Below are 19,809 nucleotides of genomic sequence, written 5' to 3'. Positions count from 1 at the left end.
AACCGGAAGGCCAGGCCTCTCTGTGCTCACTTATTCATTCAACAACCATCCACCCAGGCCCTGCTGCTGCACGCGGGTGCCCTCCTGGATGTGAGGATGCAATGCACAGAGAAGCCGGGCAAGGACCTGCTGTCCGGGGGGCTCCGAGTCCAGGAGGGACACGCGGTGGCCTGGGAGGCTGAGGTCAGGGCAGGCAGCCTCTGACGCAGAGGAGCCGGCCCTAGTGGGAACTGTCCAGGCGGAGGGGTCAGGTGCGAAAGCCTGGGGGCCGCGCCTGCTTGCATTGCCGAGAGAGGCCCGGCGACCGGGGCCGGCAGGGCGGCTCTTAGGCAGCCCCTTGCCCAGGGTCAGTCTCCGCCCCACTGCACCTGCTGTCTGCACAGGGCAGTCTCCCGGGCCTGCTGGGCCTGGGCACTGTGGCTGGACAGGGACAGGCAGGCCGGCTCTTTGCGTCTTTCGGACAGAGCCCGGGAGGTGACCCCCAGCCTGGCTCGGCTGGCTGAGGTGGGGATGGGCTTGCTCCCCTTCGGCTGTAACAGGGGTGATGAACAGCGCACCCCCAAAAGATACTGTCCACACGCCGGAACCTGTGGCTGCGACCTTGTTTGCACATGGCGGTGTTTGCCCGCGAGCTCGCCGGGTGGAATCCCCGGGACTACTGGCAGGCGTCGCTCTGTGGGAACGGGACACCGTGGAGAAGCCGCAGGATGACAGAGGCAGCGGGTGGGGGCCCAGGGGCTGGGAGAGACAGGAAGGGTCCCGGGGGAGACCCTGGGGGCCCGTGGCCCCACAGACCCCTGCGCCTCTGACTCTGGCTTCCAGAACCGAGAGCAGGCAAGTGTCTGCGCTGTCTCCCTTGGGCCCGAGGGCTGCCGCCGGGCTGGCAACCTTTGACCCCTCTCAGACTCGGGGTGGGGGCCGGGACACCGGGGGACCCCTCCCCTCCCAGGCCTGGACACTCCCTTGGACCTTGACAAGAGGACTCGAAGGAGAATCCGGCCTTAGAGACTTGAGGGTCACACGTGGGCCAGCAGGGAGACCCCGAGCGGGTTGCCAGTGAAATGAGACCCCAGCACCCAGCTCACCGGGGCTCGGGGAGACCCCAAGGCAAGGGTTTCAGCAAAGAGGGGGCGGCCTGGGCTGGGCTTTAGTCACCCCAGCGGCCACCCCCACCCCAAGGTGATTGGGGGCTGTTTGAAGCCATTAACATATTCTGGCAACAAACCTCCCTAATCACATTAGCTCTGAAATACAAATCGGGCCTGCCCCCACCGCCCGGGGCTGGGCAGCTTCTGGGACTTTCTGTGTTTGCTCCTCTCCTTAAACCCTCAGCCTCCTGGGCTCGTGTCAAGGAGCTGGGAAGAGCCCCTGGGGGGCGTGAGTTTGGAGGGGCAGCCAGGAGCAGGAGGGAGCCCAGCACATCGGGGGGCCCTGGTGCCCGCTGCCTGCCTCGGCCAAGGAAGCCCCGGAGGACCCCTGCGCTTGGACCCGCACAGGCCTGGCTCTGCCGGAGCGCTGCGTGACGGCGGACGGAGACCATGACGGTGCCACGTGCTAGGAGCTCCGTGGGAGGTTCCAGGGGCACAGTTGCCCTCGCCGACCCCGCAGACTGCAATGGCAGAGGGCAGGGACTGGGCTGCCCACGTGGGTTGAACCCCTGAGCTCCAGGGCCCCAGAACCCAACTGTGCTTGGAGAGGGCTCTTAAAAGTGGGGGGGCCAGGGCCGGCGCTGCACGGTGGGGTAGCAGGTAAAGCCACCGCCTGCAGTGCCAGCACCCCAAGGTAGAAGATGGCCCAAGTGCCTGGGCCCCTGCACCTGAGTGGGAGACCCAGACGAGGCTCCTGGGCCGTCTTCCACTGCTTTCCCAGGCCACAGCAGAGCTGGATCGGAAGTGGAGCAGCCGGGACTCGAACCGGCACCTATATGGGATGCCGGCACTGCAGGCGGCGGCTTTACCCACTACGCCACAGCGCCGGCCCCCTTTAGACCTTTTTGACACCAACAAATCTCCCTTTCAGAAGAAACCGAGGAGGAGGGGGCCACTGCAGGACCGAGCTGTGGGCAGGAGCCGCGTCTGGACAGACGGTGCCGGCGTCATTTTCTTCCTTTTCCCAGATTTCCTTTGTGCGGCAGGCGCCGGCGTCTTCCCTGGGAAGCGTTGCCGTTGCGTTTTAAGCAAAATTATTTAAGCACCAAAGAGAACTGATGGGAGCCATGGACGTGCAGCTGGCCCGAGGCGGGCAGGAGCCGAGGGGTGGACGCTTGGGCTCCCACGGATGGAGCGCTGTCTCCCAGCAGCCTACAAGCAGGGCCCAGGCACCCCCTCACTCTGCCTCCCACCCGGTGCAGCAGGACCCCGCAGGGCTCTGCCACAGCCCAGAGCTCTCGGCAAGAGCAGGGCGGCCCCAGGAGCCCTGCCCGCCCCGCCTCGCACCAGGCCCCCGGGCAGCCTGGACTGGACGTCCCGGAACTGACCACACAAGGGGCATTTCAGCACCAGCTCCAGGCATGGGGCCAGCCCAGACAGACCACCCCCGAGTGGTGGCCAGGGCTCACCCGCCCATCCTGACGGCACCTGCTGCGGACCCGTGCTTGCAACACCGGGATCCGTACACTGAACCCCGCCCCACCACAGTGAGGAGGCGGAGCCTTGGGGGGTGACCAGGAAAGGGGCCCGGAGAGTCCCCTCCCCACTCCTACTGCAGAAGGGCAAGTGGAGGGCACCGTGGACAAACTGGGAGCAGCCCTCACAGGACACCAGTGCTGCTGACCCCTGGGCCCCACGCTGCAGCCTGTAGACTGTTAGGCTCGGGTCTCCTGGGCTCAGGGCAGCCGGGACGCGGTAGGACGCCCAGCATCCACGTGATAGGAACTCAGCCCCCAGATGCCTGTGTTGACGGACTCAGAGGCGGGATGAGGTCGGAGGGTGGGCCCCCGATGGCCCCAGCGGCTTGGCAAGATGAGGAGGGGAGACCCGAGCTGGCCCTCACTCTGTCTCCCGCGCGAGGCGTCGCCTGGGGCCGCGCAGCTGGAAGCCCCGGCCGGACACCCAGCAGATGGCCACAGGCCCTGGGCTTCTCCAGCCCCCAAGTAAACGCCTGCTGTGATGCAGGGGACAAGGGACAGAGATGGACGCCGTGTGGCCGGACAGTCTTCAAGACGCTGGGGGGTGGGCGGGGCTGTGCCTGGAAAGAGCGAGCTGTCAGGCTGCCTGGAGCAGCGCCGTGGGGCCTGCAGCCGGGTGGGAGCTGCTGCGGGCGCTGTCCTGTTGAGTTGATGATGCTGGTGTCTGGACGTGGCCTCCAGGCAGCCCTCCAGGGCTGCTCCAGGCTGAGGGTCCTCTCAGCCGGACAGCGTGTGGCTGTCGAGGGAAGCTGACTCATACAACCTGGTGGCGCTGTGTCCAGGGGACCTGGGTGAGCCAGCCTGGCCAACCCCTGCCTCCGGCAGGGAGGGGAGGCAGGCACTAAAGCAGCAGTTGCGCAATGCGTGGACCAACCCTCTCAAGGGGCGGTCCCTTCCCAGGAACTCATAGCTCCCCTGCCCCTGTATTTCCCCCAGCGGACCCCCACGCAGAAGGACCCCTGCCCCTCTGTTTCCCTCAGCGGACCCCTGGGGCAGCCTGGGCCTGATGGGTGAGGGGAGTGACGCTGGGACCCCCTGTTATCAGGGGATTTGTCTCGAGGAGGCTTTGGGGCAGGCTCCGGGGATGCTGGCCCCAGCTGACCCCACAAGCGCGTCCCCCAGCCCACCCCTCCTGTGCCCGGCACTGCACAGACTTCAGGTTTTAGGTCTCTGTGAAAATGTTTATTTCTCTATCTTCTTGCACTCCAAGGGCTGTGACCTTGACTCTGAGGGTAACGGGGGGCTGCAGGAACTTCAGGTGGAGAAGCCCCCCCCCCCAGAGGGGCTCACATCACCAAGAAATGCCCCCAAAGGAGTCGTCACTCAAAAGACCGGGAATTGTGACCCCGTCGCCAGGGCAGGGGGGTGGGTGTGCGCTCTCACAGCAGGGTCTGGACACGCGTGCCCCTGCCACATCACACCAATGGTTTACAGCCTCCTGGGGCTGCAGGGGGTCGTGGGGCTGGGAAGAAGAGCAGGGCGAGCCTTGCACACCTGGGACACACCTGTGCAGGTGCTGCTCTGGGGCGGGGCGGTGTCTGGACCTGTGCAGAGCGGCTGTGGTGGGGGTCCCTCTTTCCCCAGGACGTGAGTGAGCCACCTGGGGAACAGCCCTGGGGGGCGTGGAGGGGCGGCAGCTCCAGGATCCGGAAGCAGAGATGGGTCACGGCGAAGGCATCAGCCGGTGACGACGGCGCAAGTGGAGGTGGCTCGAGGCGGAGGTCACGGGGTGCTGGGGACGCAAAACTCAGGGGGCTGATGGCGGCTTCAGAGGGTGGGGGCAGGAAGGAGGGGCCCCCGGTGCTTGGCCCATGCCCCCGACAAGACGGGCACCGCGCTAGGTCACACTGGGGTCTGGCGGAGGGGGAGGCCCCTGGGCAGCCCCCGCGGGGAGGGACTGAGGCTGGGGAAGGGCTGGGGGGAGGAGGCTGATGGGGGCTCGCTATCCTGGGGCCGGGGCTCAGCCGGGGCCCTGGAGCTCCTCCCCCGCAGGTGGCCCTGCCCAGCCCGCATCAGAGGACTGGGTGGGTGTGGGGCGTGCTCCGCCCTTGTCCAGAGCATACCGGCTTCCAATGACAAGTCGAGAGCAGCTGCCAATCAGCAGCGGTGTAAACACAGTGGTCCCGCCCTCGGCCCCTGCGGGGAGCCTGGCGACCGGTGGGAGCCCCCATGGGTGCCACTCTCTGGGGACACGCCGGTCCCTGGGTACAGCCTCCGTATGCTCTGAATCAGCGCTCGGTGACTCACGGTGGCTGCACGTGTTGTGTGGGGAACCACGGCAAGAAAAAGTCTGCTCGTTCACCCGTGGTTTCTAGAAAGATTTAGTGACGGGGGCCGGCGTGTGGCGCAGCGGCTTAAGCCACCGCTCGGGGCTCCAGCGTCCCGTCTTGGAGAGCCTGTGCCAGTCCCGGCTGCTCCACTTCTGATCCTGCTCCCTGCTGATGCACCTGGGAAAGCAGTGGAGGCGTCCCAGTGCCTGGGCCCTGCACCCACGCGGGAGACCCGGATGGAGTTCCAGGTTCCTGGCTTTAGCCTGGCTTGGCCCTGGCCACTGTGGCCATCTGGAGAGTGAACCAGCAACCGGAAGTTCTCTCTCTCCCTTTCTCTCTGCAACTCTAAGATTTATCAATTCATTTGAAAGCCAGAGCTGGCCAGTGCCGGGGCTCACTAGGCTAATCCTCCACCTAGCGGCGCCGGCACCCCGGGTTCTAGTCCTGGTCGGGGCGCCGGATCCTGTCCCGGTTGCTCCTCTTCCAGGCCAGCCCTCTGCTGTGGCCAGGGAGTGCAGTGGAGGATGGCCCAAGTGCTTGGGCCCTGCACCCCATGGGAGACCAGGAGAAGCACCTGGCTCCTGGCTTCAGATTGGTGCAGCATGCCAACCGTAGCAGCCACTTGGGGAGTGAACCAACAGAAGGAAGACCTTTCTCTCTGTCTGTCTCTCTCACTGTCTAACTCTGCCTGTCCAAAAAAGAGAAAAAAGAAAGTCAGAGCCACAGATGGAGGAAGAAAAGAGAGAGGGGGAGGGAGAGGGGGGAGAGGGGGAGGGGAGAGGGGGAGAGAGATCTTGCATCTACTGCCTCACTCCCCAGATGGCCACAATAGCGGGGCTAGGCCAGACCTGAGCCAGGAGCCAGGAATTCCCCCGGATCTCCTACGCAGGTGGCAGGGACCCAAGCACTCGGGCCGCTGTCGGTTGCTTTCCCAGGCTCTTTAGCAGGGAGCCGGATCCCAAGCAGAGCAGCTGGGACCGGAACTGGCGCTCCGGCATCGGATGCTGGAGTCGCAAGCTGCAGCTTCATCGGCCGCGTCACAGCGCCCGCCTCCCAGACGCCACTCCGCTTCCTGAATATTTTCGACCCCCAGTTGGTTGACTCCATGGATGTGGAGCCCGAAGTTTGGAGGCCAACTCTCCCCCGAGCTCCAGAGGCTGCGCTTGACGGGCGCACACAGGATCCCGTGTGCCGGTGGATCCGGCTCCCGGGAGACCTGCCCACACCTAAGGCAGGGCCAGCAGCCCTGGCATTGGCCCCTGCACCCTCCCATGAGCAAGGACCAGCCCAGCACTTAACACCCTCGTTAAGTCTCTTAGGGGAATGACAATGAAGACAGGCAAAATCCTGGGCTCAACCCTCCCAGGAGGCCCAGGGAGTGGGAACCCTGGAGAGAGGCTGGGAGAAGTCCCCTGGCCGCCCAAGGTCACTGCTGGGAAGCGCTGGGAGGGGCCGCACCCGGGCCAGGAGGGCGAGGCCTGCCCTGTCTCTCCCAGGGGAACTGGGCTTGCCACGCCCCTTGCGCCCACCCTAACCCACACCCCCTCCTCACCTCCTAGGAGCACTCTGACCCCTACTCCAGCCCTCCCTGCGAGGTCCCCACCGTGCCCAGCCTCCTGGCCTCGAGCCGCACACAGCCTCAGAGGACCCGGCCAGGACCGCTGCCGGCCCAGGGGCTGTGTCCCCCGCCTGGGACCCCGTCACCCACTGTAGCCTCTCTGTCCTCCTCTCTATCGGTCACCTTCGCCAAGTGTCTCATGGCCGTCTCCCTCCATTACGAGGGCTCCACGGGGCCGCCTGTGGCGCAGTGGCTGAGCCTCCGCCGGCAGCACCGGCATCCCATACGGACGCCAGTTCCAGTCCCGGCTGCTCCACTTCCCGTCCAGCTCTCTGCTGTGGCCTGGGAGAAGCAGCAGAGGTTGGCCCAAGTGCTTGGGGCCCTGCATCCACGTGGGAGCTCCTGGCTTCAGCCTGGCTCAGTCCTGGCCAGTGCAGCCATTTGGGGAGTGAACCAGCGGTTGGAAGATCTCTCTCATTCTGTCTGTCTGTCTCTCTCTGTAACTCCGCCTTTCAAATAAATAAATCTTTAAAAAAAAAAAAAGTGGGTTCCAGGCTGCCAGGGCCCCTGCACCCAGCAGGCATCACAGGAGTGCATTCAAGCAATGAGGACTCCCACGGACCCTCCCCTGCCCTGGGGCCCAGCATTCAGGTCCCAACAGCCCCAAGCGCCACCCCCCGCCCCGCCCCGCAGAGCTCGGTCTTGCTGAAGGATTTGCACCCCGGAAGCTGGGGGAAGCATTTCCTGTTTGGCCAGGACAGAGCTGGACAGAGGCCTGGCCAGGTCACAGGGACCAGCAGGAGGAGGGGACAGACCAAGGACCCCCCCACCCCGGGCAGGAACGCGAGGCTCTGGGGGAGTTCCTGGGGCTGCTGTGCCCACAGGCCCACAGGCTGGCTCCCCATGAGGGCCCCAGTGCTGGGCACCCCTGCCTTGCAGAAGCACCCCCACTCTCTGCCACAGTCGGGGCTCACTGGGCCTCGGTGGAGGCCGGCGCGGTCTCAAGAGACCTTTGGGGGGGGACACAGCACAACCCCCGAGACTGCCCCACGTCCTTCTCATGCTTAGGTCACGGGAGTCACATAGGAGTGAGCCGATGGCCCAGAGCCCCCAACAGGTGTGGCCGCCGCCCCTGCAACCCGGAGGTCCCCGTGCGGAGCAGTCGGCCAGCACCGAGCTGGTTTTTTTTTTTTTTTTTTAGACACAGGCCATCACACTGGTGAGCCCGTGCTCACCAGCTCGTGGGAAGCTCATTTTGGGGCACAGCGTATGTTGGAATCCGTGCAGCTTCCCCGTATGTGTTTTCCTTGAATTTTTGAAGCCCCCGCCTATGCATGAGTTTTCAACCTTTTTTTTGGGGGGGGGGTGGCACCGCCCATTCCATTTTCCAGAAACTTCTGCACCCTAGTGCCTACAACGGACGCCTGATCCCCACAAGACAAACGGCACCGCTCTGGCCTCTCCGTTCCATCTCCTTCTGAGCTGGGCCACTTGTGCATCTCAAAACCACTCCCAGATGACGGCCCCCAGCCCAGCAAGGTGCAAATTCCTCGGGCCAGGCTGGGGCGGGCCCAGAGCCCGGCGGCTACAGCAAGAGAGGGGACGCGTCTCAGAGTCACGGCGAGGCGTGGTGACACTCACACCCCCACCACCCGCGCCCCAGGCTCTGTTTTCAAGGCTGTGTTTGTGTGGACACAGCTGGCTAAAATGTGTCTCCCCGGCCCCTTCCGCACTCCCAGCCACGTGAGGCTGTGGCCTCAAACGGGAAAAGAAAGACCCCCAGCAGGCAGGGAGAGGGAAGCCGCCTGCCCTCGGGAACGGGGTTTTCACGCCGTGCCCGGTGGGGTGCTCCTGGGACAGGCTCAGAGGTGACCGAGTCTCCCTCTGTGGACACAGAGCCCACGGAATCCCGCTTAACACACCCTCACCCCGGACGCTCGAGCGGGCGCAGAGACGAGGCATCGCGTAATAATTTAATGGGGACGCTGACCTCGGTCTGTTACCATATGAATACATTAAATACAAAACCCAGCGACAGCCCTCCCCCACCCCGCCACGGCATGGAGACCTTGGGGCCACACCTCTCCTCACTGTCCTGAGTCCAGGGCACGCTTTGCTTTAGAAATCAAATGAAAATATAAAGGCATCACATTGGGACGTCACGGACCTCGGCGGCCGGCGTGGCCCCACCTCGGCGGCTCCCCCAGGGGCCCCGCCGCCCAGCAGATTTTAAGTAGATCATTTGCATGCGAAGAAAGCGTTTTTAAAAGGAATGTGGAAGACAAAAACTCCAATCAGACTTTGCAGCCTCGCTGTCTGTGGACTCCCATAAAGTTAATTCGGGAGAGGGCTCAGAATTCGGAGCATCCCCAGTGGCCGGCGAAGGTCATTTTGTACAAACTCTCCGAAGTCATTCATTAAAATTAAACGTCGCCCAGCACCTCGGGACTTTTTTTAAACATCACCGACCGACTCTGCCTCTTCCATCTCCGCTCCAGCGACAGGGGTGACATTTGTAAAATATATAAAGAGAAATATAAGGTTACTTGGTGGCCACGCACTGCCTCCTGCAGCTGTCTGTGAATATTTTCACCATGATTACTCGTACTAAAAGAGAAGCTGGGGTAAAGATAGCTCGAACGGGACAGGGTTCCAGCGGGGCGCACCGACGCTGCTCTCGGCAGTCCGCCGGGCTACGGACGGCAGGCAGGAGAGACAGCACGCCGGGCGGCCCGGGCTCTGAGCGCTCTGGGGGTTCGTGAGGTAGATGTCACCTGGACCGGTCCAGGGAACGCAGCAGTCTCCACGCACACTCCGCGTCCACCGTGCAGCCACACGGACACGCCATTAAAAAGAACAGCTACCCCTAGGCTTACGCTCCCCACGCAGAGGGAAGCCTGGCTCAAAAAAAAAAAAAAAAAAAAGAATACATTCTCTGAGAGGTTACCCCGAGCGCGTGTCTGGGGTCGCACGCTGCCTCCTCGCCAGCGTCTCGGCTCCGGCTCGCAGAGACCCCCGAGCTTGTCTTTGTCCCACCCCGCCGGCCACAGCAATGCGGGCCACAGCAATGCGGGCCGGCTACAGCAATGCGGGCCGGGGCTGATCCAAAAAAAGGAAGCCGGGAGTTTACAAAGTCGTCTTGGGGTCTCTCACCCATCTGGTAGGTCGAGGAAGATTGACTACAGGAAAGTTCAAAGGTCAGTCTCGCAGATCTAAAACCGGCTCAGCAGCCTGCAGTGAGCGGCACCTCCCCCACGACGCGCGGCCCCGGGGCGCGGGGCAGAGAGGGGGCCGCTGGCCGTGGCTGGCCGAGGCGGCCAGGGGCCGGGCACTCCGGAACCGGGGCAGGCCCCTTCCACGACGAGGGACGCTGGCCACCGCACTCCAGGGGCCGGCGCGAAGCAGAGTCCAGGCTGGAACCCGGTAGCAGCACATTCGCGACGACGACCCGACGGACAGATTCTCCAGATTCTCCACTGTTGCACCAAAACAGGCACAGTCGCTTTCCGTTGTTGTCTTTTTTTTTTTGTCCTTTTTCTTTTCTTTCCAGAAAAAAATACAAAACACACCCACAGAACTATAAATAATTTGGTGGCCATATATACACATTTAAATAATTAAGTTAAATATCTTACACCCGCTCCTGTGTTCGTCCAACTCTCCAACCAAAGAAAGTGCACAAGACAGCCTTCAGGACTGCCCTCCCCGGGGGGGGGGGTCACAGCCTGGGGAGGAAGTGGGTGACCTTCATGGTGGGCGACACCCGGTTCCCCTTCTTGGTCTTTCCGTTCTTGCTCAGGGCGATGAACATACCGGGGTACCTGTGGGACTCGTAGGCGTTGTAGTTGTTCGGTAGCAGGATCTCCTTGAACTTGCACTGCTCAGTGAAGAACGGCTGGGGGCAGAGGGGGGAGAAGGCTGCCATGAGCTGCAGCCATCTCCCGGGGAAGGGACTGGGGCGGGGAGGGGAGGGCACAGGTGACCACAGGGCCGGCTCTGTGCTGACAGGGTCTCTCCTGGGCGGTCAGGGAGCCCAGACCCTCACAAGGAGGAGCCGCACATGGCCGGTCCGTGTGTGACAGCTGGTGCCTGCGCCACCTGCCAGGTACCTCGCAGCCAGAGAATTTCACACTCAGCCGCCAGCCTGCTGGCTAGGACCTCCCCGCCCCCAGGGAGGGGGGCTCCAGGGACCCTTCACCGCCCACTCCTGGACGGCGGGACGGGGTGGGGGGTTCCTCTCTTGGGGCTGCTGCTATGCCTGCCTGTCCCTGGGCACGTTGAGGGGCTAGAGATCCCACTGCCATGGTTGGCAGCCCGCACAGGTGGGCCAGGAGGGGCCGAGCCCCCGTGGTACTCACAGAGCCGTATAGTTTTCCCTTGCTGCTCATGGCCACGAAGAACCGGCTGGCCACGCCAAAGATGCTCACCACGCCCCGCTCCACGGGCGAGAGCTCCAGCAGGCCTGGGGGAGGGGCGCGCGTCATTTGGGGGCAGGTGACCCTTGGCCCACATAGCCCCCAGGTTGGCACACCTCCGGGAACCCAATTTCCCGGGTGGGGATGGGATCCTCTGGTGCAGGCTGCCCCCCCCCCCCACGTCCCCAAAGGACCTCCAGGGTCCGTGCGTGCACAGGCCGGACCCGCTCGCGGGAGTCGGGGGCCCGCCGCACCCGCGCCCATCCCGGGACCGCAGGAGCGAAGCTTCCCCCTGAGGCCACGGCGGCCCCTGAGGCCGGCTCCAGCCTGGGCGCGTGTCCCGGGCCCCCGCGGGCGCCAGCGGCCGCGCCGCGCGCTCCGTGCCCACGGGGTGAAGGGGCTGGAATTCGGCACCCGGAGCCCGGGCTTCCGAGGGCGGAGAGGCGGAGCCAGGCGTGCGCCCCGGTCCTGGGGAGGCGGGGACCGGAGTCCGAGCCTGACCGGCTCTCGGAAGCCAACCGGCAGGTGCCCGGCCGGAGCCTCCAGAGCGCCGGCGAGAGTCGGAAGGGGCGGCCCCGACCCTTCCCGCCCGGCCGGCCCCACTCACTGTCGCTCGTGTCTGCGTGCACGCCGCCGATGCGGCCGTCGGGGAGCACCTGGAGGTGGAAGCCGATGCCCACGTTGCAGTAAAGCCGCCGCAGGCGCTTGATCCCCAGCAGGTAGTCGCCGGCGCCACTCTGCACCGTCACCTCCTTGGGCTGCACGGCCACGGGCAGGCGCGCCAGCGAGCGCGCCACCAGGCTCTCCCAGCGGCGCTCCAGCTCGGCCTCCCGCGTGCCGTTGGGTGCGGCGGGCGCGGCGGCGGCCCCGCGGCCCGCCCAGGGCGCCAGCAGGGCCAGCAGGACCGCCGGGAGCAGCGCCGCCGCGGCCGTCCCGGGCCCCGCCATGCCGGCCCGCGGGCCGTGCGTCCGTCCGGGGGTGCGCGCGCCGGGGCAGCCGCGGGGCCGAGGCGCGCTTGTGACGCCCCGCGGGAGCGCGGGATCTGGGCCGCGACGCGGAGCGGTGGCGGCGAGCGACGGGGCCTCCAGACGCCGGGCGCTACCTCGGCTGCATAGAACGGCGGGCGGCTGCGGAGGGACGCGCGGCCCGGGCTGGGACCCGGCGCAGCGGTGCGCGCCTCTGTGTGCGCTCGGCGGGCCTGGGCGCCAGCCGCTACTTATATAGCCCGGCGCCCCCCTCCCGCCCGCCCGCCCGCGCCCGCGGGGGGCCGTCCGCGTTCGCTGGGCGCCCGGGGCGCTGTGGCGCTCGCGGCCGGTCGCAGGCCTCCTGCCAATCAGCGCCGGGGGAGGGGAGGTGGCCGGGGACGAGCGCCGCGAGTGCCACCTGGAGGGACCCCGGCCCCCACCCTTGGCTCCGCCCGGCCCCCTGCGCTGTGCGTCCCGCCCCTCGCATCTCCTGGGCTTCTGCTTTTCCGACGCCCAGGTTCTGCCTTTGGCACCTTGTCGCTGCCTGTCCCGGCCTCGGCTCGGGTGCCCCGGGCGGGTCCCCAACTCGCGCACCCTCTGCCAGCACTGCACGTTTTGGGGGCTTCCCGGGAACCCAGTTTTTTATTTTGCTGTGTGTTTGCTGGCGCCTCAGGGACGGGCCTCTGGGGAAGGGGTGGCTCCAGCAAGCAGCCGCGCTGGTCTGGCCGGGCAGGGGTGGACCTCCAGGGGTGGGGTTCCGTGGTGTGGGGGCTGCCAAGGGAAGTCAGGGTGTCTGGCAGGCGCCCAGGGGCGGCCACGGCCCCCCACTCCCTGCACACGCCCACCTCCGCGCAGGGAGAGGCAGCAGGAGCCAGTCTCGGTGGACACCCACCTCCCGCCCGGATTCCGAAGCAGGAACAGTGCAGGACAGCAGTGCAGCCAGCAGGGACCCGGCCAGCCTTTCCGAGGCTCCCCTCCCCCTCCCTGAGGGTGCGATGGGCGCGGCTCCCCCAGGTGTGAAAATCGCTGTTCTCTGGTACCTGAGGAGCTGGCCTGAGGCCTCCCAGCAGACCCCGCCCAGCCACAGCCGCAGGGGGCCTGGAGTCCACCCCACCCCTTGCTGTCACCAGCACTGTGATTGGAGCTGACCCAGGCCACCTCCCACACTGTCCCCGCCACAGCGATGAGCATGAGTCAGACCCCCCCATCCCTGGCAGGGACCTGAGAGGCCTGAGGTCTCTGCCCAGAGGCCCGGGGGTGGGGTGGGCACTCACACCAGAACCCCCAGTCTCCAGACCCCTCACCCCCAACCCACCCAGCGAGGCCTTTTGCTGCTCTCTGGGCCTGCAGCTGGTCTGAGCTGCACCTGCCAAGGCCTGGCCTCTCGGGGTCGCCAGCTCACAGCTCCGGCCGCTGAGCCCCCGTCTCGGCCGCTGAGCCCCCGTCTCGGCCAGGGTGCAGGAGCCCTGGCGCCTCCTCCTCACTCACCATGCTCTTGCGCAAGTCCTCTTCTCTCTCCGCCTGGGCTCTCTTTGCAAGCCAGCATGGTAAGTGGGCTCCCCCCGCCCCCAGCCCAGGTCCCCCTGGGCACCTGCTCTGGGGAGGGGAGACCTAGGCCTGCGACCACCCTGGGCAACGAGAGGCCCTCTGAGGTCTGCCCAGCGCCTCTCTTCCCCCCAGGGCACCCCAGGGCCTGCTCTCCCGTTTGCTGGTAAATTCAGCAAAGGACCTTGCAGGCGGCCGACTCCTCCCACTGCACACAGTAGGCGCTCTTGGTAACAAAGGACAGGAAGGTTCTCCCCCAGGTCTTTCTGCCAATGCCTGCCCTCGACTGGCAGCCACCCGGGGTTCTCCTGTGCATCCCCAAAGTCCTCTGGCCGTTGAAGGGTCTTGGGCTGGCCGGCCACCCTTGGGGCATGCGCCTCCTCCAGGGCAAGCGGTCTGCAGCGCCTGGCACACAGTAGGTGCTCACTGGGTGCGGGTGAGGAAAGGCAGCCTGTGGCCAAGTGCAGCCTGGTGCGCCTTCCCCCTGCAGGTGCCCCAAGCTGGTGCGGAACCAACCTCAGTGCTGGGGCAGCCGGAGGATACCCCAGGTTCTCCTCTTTGGAGTAGCTGGACCAGTGCTTGGCCCCCGAAGGACTTCAGGCTGTTAAAGGAGACCCCAACCCAGCAGGGTCCCAGGCCGTTCTGCCTTTCTGAGCTCCATGGAGTCAGAACCCCGGGGTCATGGTGAGGGCCAGGGCTCCGTGGCCTCCGCTCTGGGTTCAAATCCAGATGCTAACTCTGCTAATTGTCTAACCCGAGATCAGTTCACTTCTAATCATTCTCAGTTTCTCCCTCTGTAAAATGGGCCTAAGAATCGACGCCGGCCGTTGCGGGCGTGGTTTGTAGGAAGAGGCTGAACAGGGTCAGCAGTTCAGACTCCAAGGTGTCCTCCCACCCTCCTGTTTGCCCCGCCCCCCGCGAGGGTGGTCCAGACAGGTCCTGGCTAACAGTGCATACTCAATGCTCTGGCTTTGTGCTATAAACAAAGCCCCACCCAAGAATTCATCGGGGAGGAGGAGGTGCAAAAGGTAAGGGGGCAGAGCGAAGACCCCAGACCCCAGACCCCAGACCCTGGCTCCTTCCTGCCCCCCACCCCCACCCCGCAGTGACCTTAAATCTCAGTGCTCTATTTTCTCGAATGGGTTCTTCTCCCTGAACCAGTGAAAGCGCTCAGCTGGGAGATTCCGGCCTGGTGGTAACAATGTAACAATAATCATGATAAAGTGCAACAGCTCTGAGTCCCGAGGCGGCCCCAGGGGCCAGGGCTCTCCACCGCCTGGGATGTCTACAACTCAACTTCCTCCTCCCTGCCTCCACCAGGGCCCTTCTGCAGGGGTCCAGGAGGGGAAGGCCAGGGTGTAGACCTGTCTACACTGCCTGGACAGGTGACCCTTGCTTTTCTTTAGGAACCTGCGAAAGCCAGGGAGATTCAGCCCATTAAAACACAATGGGGGTAAATACATGGAATCGGCCGTTTGAACCATTTTTAAAAGTTTTTTTTTGTTTTGTTTTGTTTTGTTTTTTTAGAGCAGTTCAAGTTCACAGCCAAGCCGAGAAGAGACAGCGTCCCCACCCACACCCCAAATCGTCCCCGTTCTCGGTACACAGTCCGAGGGCACCCAGGACTTCGTTGTCCACCAGCACCGGCTGTTTCCAGAACTTTTTCATCTCCCCAGAGTGACACTGTCCTGGTGAAGCGTGAGGTCTCCCAACCTTGGGCTTCCCCCTCCCCCAACCACCGTTCCGCTGCCTGCCTCGGGGTCTGGATCCTCTGGGGACTGGCTCTTGTCTCTGGGAGCAGCGTCCTCCAGGTCCGCCCACGCCGGAGCAGGTGTCGGCACCCCTGCCTGTTCACGGCTCGCTAATATCCGCTGTGCGCTGGGCCACGTGGTGCGGGTCCTTCCATTGGGGGCGATTCCGTGGAGCAGAGCCCGCTCTGGCCCCTGCTTTCACTTCGCTCAGGGATTTACCCGGGGATGGACTCGCTGGGACACGCGGCAGCTGCGGGTTTACTTTGGAGAGGCAGAGACATTGGGTTTTTGAGTCTCCTTGGTCACGGAGCATCCAGGAGGCGGGGCACAGGCTGGTCTGGGTGGACAAGCGTGTGCCCGGGCACGGCTCCCTGTCCAGGGCACTCCCCTCTTTGCTGCTGGCCTCTCCCTCACCCTGTGGCTGCCCCAGCCAGGACTGGCGGACAGGTGGCAGGGCGAGTTCAGGGACTGCGCCAGACACACAGGTGTGTGGACTTTTGCAGTCCCGTGGGGTACCCACGCAGCCCTGGGAGAACCAGGGGGAGACCGTGCCTCAGCTTCCTCGTCTGTAGAATGAGGGGTAGTGTTGTCCCCTGAGAGGACTCCCAGCTGCTCCGTGTCTAGCCCTGAGGGCAGACGGGCACCTTGGAGCGGGCGCCATGCCTGCCCAGTCATTTAGGAGGCATTGCGGTGCCAGCCGAGCGTGGGGCTGCGGGACACGGCCGCCTGGCACACGTCCTGGCCCTGCCCACGCCCAGCAAGGGAGCTCTCCGAAGCCAGCGTCTCCTTCCACGAGGCTGCCAAGAGATTAGGATAATTAGACGTGCAAAGAGCCCCTCTCCTGATAAAGGAGCCACGCCCTGTGCAGGCGGCTTTGCACGGCTGAAGCCTCCCGGCCCTCACCGCTGCCATGAGGAGGGACCTTGCTGACTGTCCCAGAGCATCCACAAGGCCCAAGGCCGTGGAGCTGGCAGACGGCCCGGCCAGGACCCACACTCTGGCTTCAGGCTTCAGGCTCCTGGCTGCTCTGTTCCTGCCTAGTTTCTTTGCCTGCAAAGGACAGCCCATGGTCTGCTTTGGTCCAGGGTGGGAATCTTGCATGGGGGAGATGAAAAACCACAGCCAAGTCCAGCACCCAGAGGCTCCGCAGCCTTGCTGCGGCTTCCAGGGGCTGCAAGACCCGACTCGCTCCCTTCCCAGCCAACAGCAGAAGCCGCGGCCCAGCCCTCCTGCCCAGGGGCCCGCCTGCCCGTCCATGGAGCGCCACACTACAGAGTCCTGGGCATGGGGCTGCGTCAGCCCAGAGCAGGTGGACGGCAAGGGGCAGGCGCAGGAGGGGAGAGGAGGAAGCCCGCAGCCGGTCATCCCGCGTGCCATGGGGTATCCTGGGGGTCCCTGCAGCCCCGCCTCCTCCTCACAGCCTCCCCAGCTGCAGGGCACCCCCGGGGGGCCCTGGAAAGCCTTAGACGGGGGCTGGCTTCCTCCCCGCCCCACTCGCTCAGGATCTCCCAGCAACATTGACCATCCCCCTCTCCCCTGGCGATGCCAGGGCGCAGCTCTCGGCGTGGGGTTCAGCCGGTCTCTGCGGGAAATGATGGGAGGAACTGTGGGCGAGGAGGGAGCCCCTCCCCATCGGCTGTCAATCCCAGCCCACGGCCCCCTCCCCGGAGCAGCCACGGAGGGTGGAAGAAAGGCCCTTTCAAAGGTCAGCCTGGGCCACTGCCCCCTCCCCGTCTCGCCGCCCTGGGTGGAGTCCCTCTGCCCAGGGAAAGTTCTGGACACTGCCGAGGCCATGTGAGACATCCGTGCCCCACAGGCTGGTGGGTTCCGCTCTCGCCCTCCAGGACAGCAAATCCAGAACACGAATGAAACCATCTCTGGGCCCCACCCCCGGGTCAGGGTCCAGGGCGGCCCTGATCCTGCAGGGGTGGTGGATCCGCCTCAGGTGTCCTCTGTTTCCCCCCACCCAGTGGTGTCCTGTGCTGCCCGGTCACTGCTGGGACAAGGAGGGGGCACCTCCACTGCTTTCCCACTGCTTCTCCACACACAGCAGAGGAGCTGGCTCACGGGCGTCAGTGGGCAGAACGGACGCTGTGTCGGGTGGCGTCATCACGCTGTGACTGTCTCTCAGGGTCCACGAGAGCACCTCAGAAAACCTGTGGGAAAATGCAACATGGGACCGGCGCTGGGGCGTAGCGGGTAAAGCCGCCACCTCTGACGCCAGCATCCCCTGTGGGCACCGGTTCGAGTCCCGGCTGCTCCACTTCCAATCCAGCTCCCTGCTTATGGGAAAGCAGTAGAAGATGGCCAAGTGCTTGGGCCCTGCACCCACGTGGGAGACCCCGAAGAAGCTCCTGGCTCCTGGCTTCAGATCGGTGTCTCACCAACCATTGTGGCCAACTGGGGAGTGAACCAGCGGATGGAAGAACGCTCTCTCTCATCTCCCCGCCTGCCTCGGTAACTCTGACTTTCAAATAAGTAAATAAATAAATCTTTTTTTTTTAATGGAATTACAACACAGACCCATGAGAGAGCAATGACCTAGGCCAGGGACCCTTGTTGGGCCTTGTACAGAGAGAAAAACACAGGGCACTTGGGACGGCCAGCGCCCCTCAGCCTAGGCCATGGAGACCAACGCTGCCGACGCACTGGGTAATTGATGCTGATTCTCGCCAAACCTGGGGCTGCGCCAGCTCGCCCTTCCCAGCGACAGAGGCAGCCGGGAGACACCTGCTTGCGGCCCCATTTCCAACAGCTGAGCTCCTGTGCGGCACCAGCACCTGCTCCCGGCTTCCGACCCACGGACAAGAAGTGGCGGAAGCAGAGAGGAAGGGCTGACCCCAGCTGGAGCCGTGCGTGGGACCTCAGGGCAGGCGCTTCCCTGCTGGCTGTCGTCACTGTCACCCGGTGCAGGTACCTTTTGGGACACACAAGGCCCTTGAGGGTAACGGTCACGCCTCTGGTCTTCCTGCGTGGCCATTCCCAGCTCCCCAGGGCTGGCTGTGGCCACCTGGAAGCTACACAGGGCTGCTTCCAGGCGGGGAGGGCTGCTGGAGTGCCCCAGGGCACTTGGCCATTGCCCCTTTGTTCTGTGACCCCAGGCGTTAGCACCTGAGGAGTGCTCCGTCTTTCTCTTGTAAAAAGGGAGAAAGACCCTTGAAAGGAGAGGTGGGAAAGGGTGCCCTGGGGCCTGGCAGGCGCGGAGCTGCCGAGAACGCCTCTGGGTGGTGGGTGCGGTCAGCGCGTTCTTCCCCTTCCCGCCTCGGCTCAGACTTGACCTTGCAGAGAAAGCAGGGCTGTCCTCCCAAGGAGGCCCTGGCCAGTGCCAGAGAAAGAACCACGGGGCAGCAGGTGCACAGCTGGACGGCTGTGGGCAGGCGGTGCTGGCCGTGGGCCTGCACTGCGCAGCTGGAGTCCCTGACACACCTGTGCGCTGGGCCTGTGCCGTGGGCTCCGCGGCCCCTCACCTGTGCCCCCCCCCCCCCCGGCCTGGGACCAGCTCTGCACCCACCGGCTGGGACGGGAGCGGCTGCCTGTGCCCCTGTGTGGCTGCGCAGCAAGGGGCTGGGGGGGCAGGGTGTGGCAGCACAGGTGGGCGGGAACCTGTGCTGTCATTCACCCATGGGTGGGAAAGGGTTGTCCTCAATTCACTGGGCGGGCGAGGGTGCTGGGGCCCGCGGGGGTGGGTGCTGGGTGGCAGCTTAGTTGGGGGAGGGGATAGGAAGTTAGTGTGGTGAAGCCGGACCTCGCGGAGTGTGGGAACTCCTGGAAACTGTCTCTGCCTCGATTCCCAGGGCGACTTCTGCCCAATGCTGGCCACGCCGGCCAGGGCCACGCTGGTGGGGGCCACGGCAGACGGCGGCGTCTCTCTGTGCTGCGTGCTCACCTGCGTGCAGGGGTGAGCCAGCAACCCGATTCCCCGGCCCCCAGCCGGTGGAGCCACCGTGGTCACTGCCGCTGCCGCTCTTGGCTGGTGCGGCCTGAGCCCCAGGAGCTGTGTGAGGACCGACCGTCTGGCTCCAGCCTTGCTCTGGCTGTGAGAGCTGGGGCAGCTTCCTACCCTCAGTCTTCCCATCTGTAAAAGGGGCCGCCACGGCACTCAGCTTTTCGGGGACTGGCGGGAGGTGCAGGGGTGAGAGTTAACACCTGAGGGAGGCCAGCCCCCTCTGACATCACCCTGTGGGCCCCAGCTGGGAGGCCAGGTCTTCCAGCCCCGTGGGGCTGCTCCCGGACCCCTGGCCTCGGGGACAGGAGGACTTTTTCTGCTCTGTTGCCTTGTCTTTGACACACACACCCCCACCGCGCCTGCCTCTCCGCCCGCCACGCGGCTTCTGAGCCGGGCAGCCCCAGCCTGCTATTCTGGGGTCGGCTTTCAACTATTTCGGCAAAGACCAAATGGCAGCTCCTTTAAAATAGACGCTCCCGGCCAGGGGTCAGAGGTCACTCCCTGACAACCAGGTCGGCCTGGGCCCGGCTCCCTCCCGGCAGCTCATTCAAGTTAAATTCAGAGCTGGCATCTGGGCCTTCGACGAGGGCCCCACGGAAACACCCGGGTGAGCGCGGGGCGGGACCCAAAATAAAACAGGCCGGCTCCCCGAGGTGCCTGCGCCCGCCCGCCAGGCACACTTGTGCTGGCTTCTCTGTGAAATCTCGGGGCCGGCCGGAGGTGGTGGCCACAG

The 19,809-nt window shown here is 64.9% G+C and overlaps 1 protein-coding gene across 1 annotated transcript; it reads right to left on the bottom strand.

Annotated features, from left to right (window-relative positions):
- Positions 1-9,962: 9,962 nt before the first annotated feature.
- FGF4 (fibroblast growth factor 4) lies at positions 9,963-12,037 on the bottom strand. Its single transcript, XM_070061518.2, has 3 exons — positions 11,477-12,037; positions 10,813-10,916; positions 9,963-10,349 (listed from the first exon to the last, which is right to left on the bottom strand). The coding sequence occupies exons 1-3, from the start codon at positions 11,814-11,816 to the stop codon at positions 10,173-10,175; spliced, it is 621 nt and encodes a 206-aa protein (XP_069917619.1). The 5' UTR covers positions 11,817-12,037; the 3' UTR covers positions 9,963-10,172.
- Positions 12,038-19,809: the final 7,772 nt, after the last annotated feature.

This window comes from Oryctolagus cuniculus, chromosome 1 (genome assembly GCF_051225735.1).
Source record: "Oryctolagus cuniculus isolate XC-2025 breed Fujian yellow rabbit chromosome 1, ASM5122573v1, whole genome shotgun sequence".
In the NCBI taxonomy this organism is placed as follows: Eukaryota; Metazoa; Chordata; class Mammalia; order Lagomorpha; family Leporidae; genus Oryctolagus; species Oryctolagus cuniculus.
Note: the sequence above shows the minus strand (reverse complement) of the source record. Positions and strands in the feature narration are given on the sequence as shown.

Bases quoted from the DNA above. Each gene is read 5' to 3' on its own strand.
- FGF4 (XM_070061518.2), bottom strand. From the start codon at position 11,816: ATGGCGGGGCCCGGGACGGCCGCGGCGGCGCTGCTCCCGGCGGTCCTG. The intron at 10,917-11,476 runs GTGAGTGGGGCC...CCCCTCCCCCAG, and splicing joins GCACGCAGACACGAGCGACA to GCCTGCTGGAGCTCTCGCCC. The intron at 10,350-10,812 runs GTGAGTACCACG...CTCTGCCCCCAG, and splicing joins AGGGAAAACTATACGGCTCT to CCGTTCTTCACTGAGCAGTG.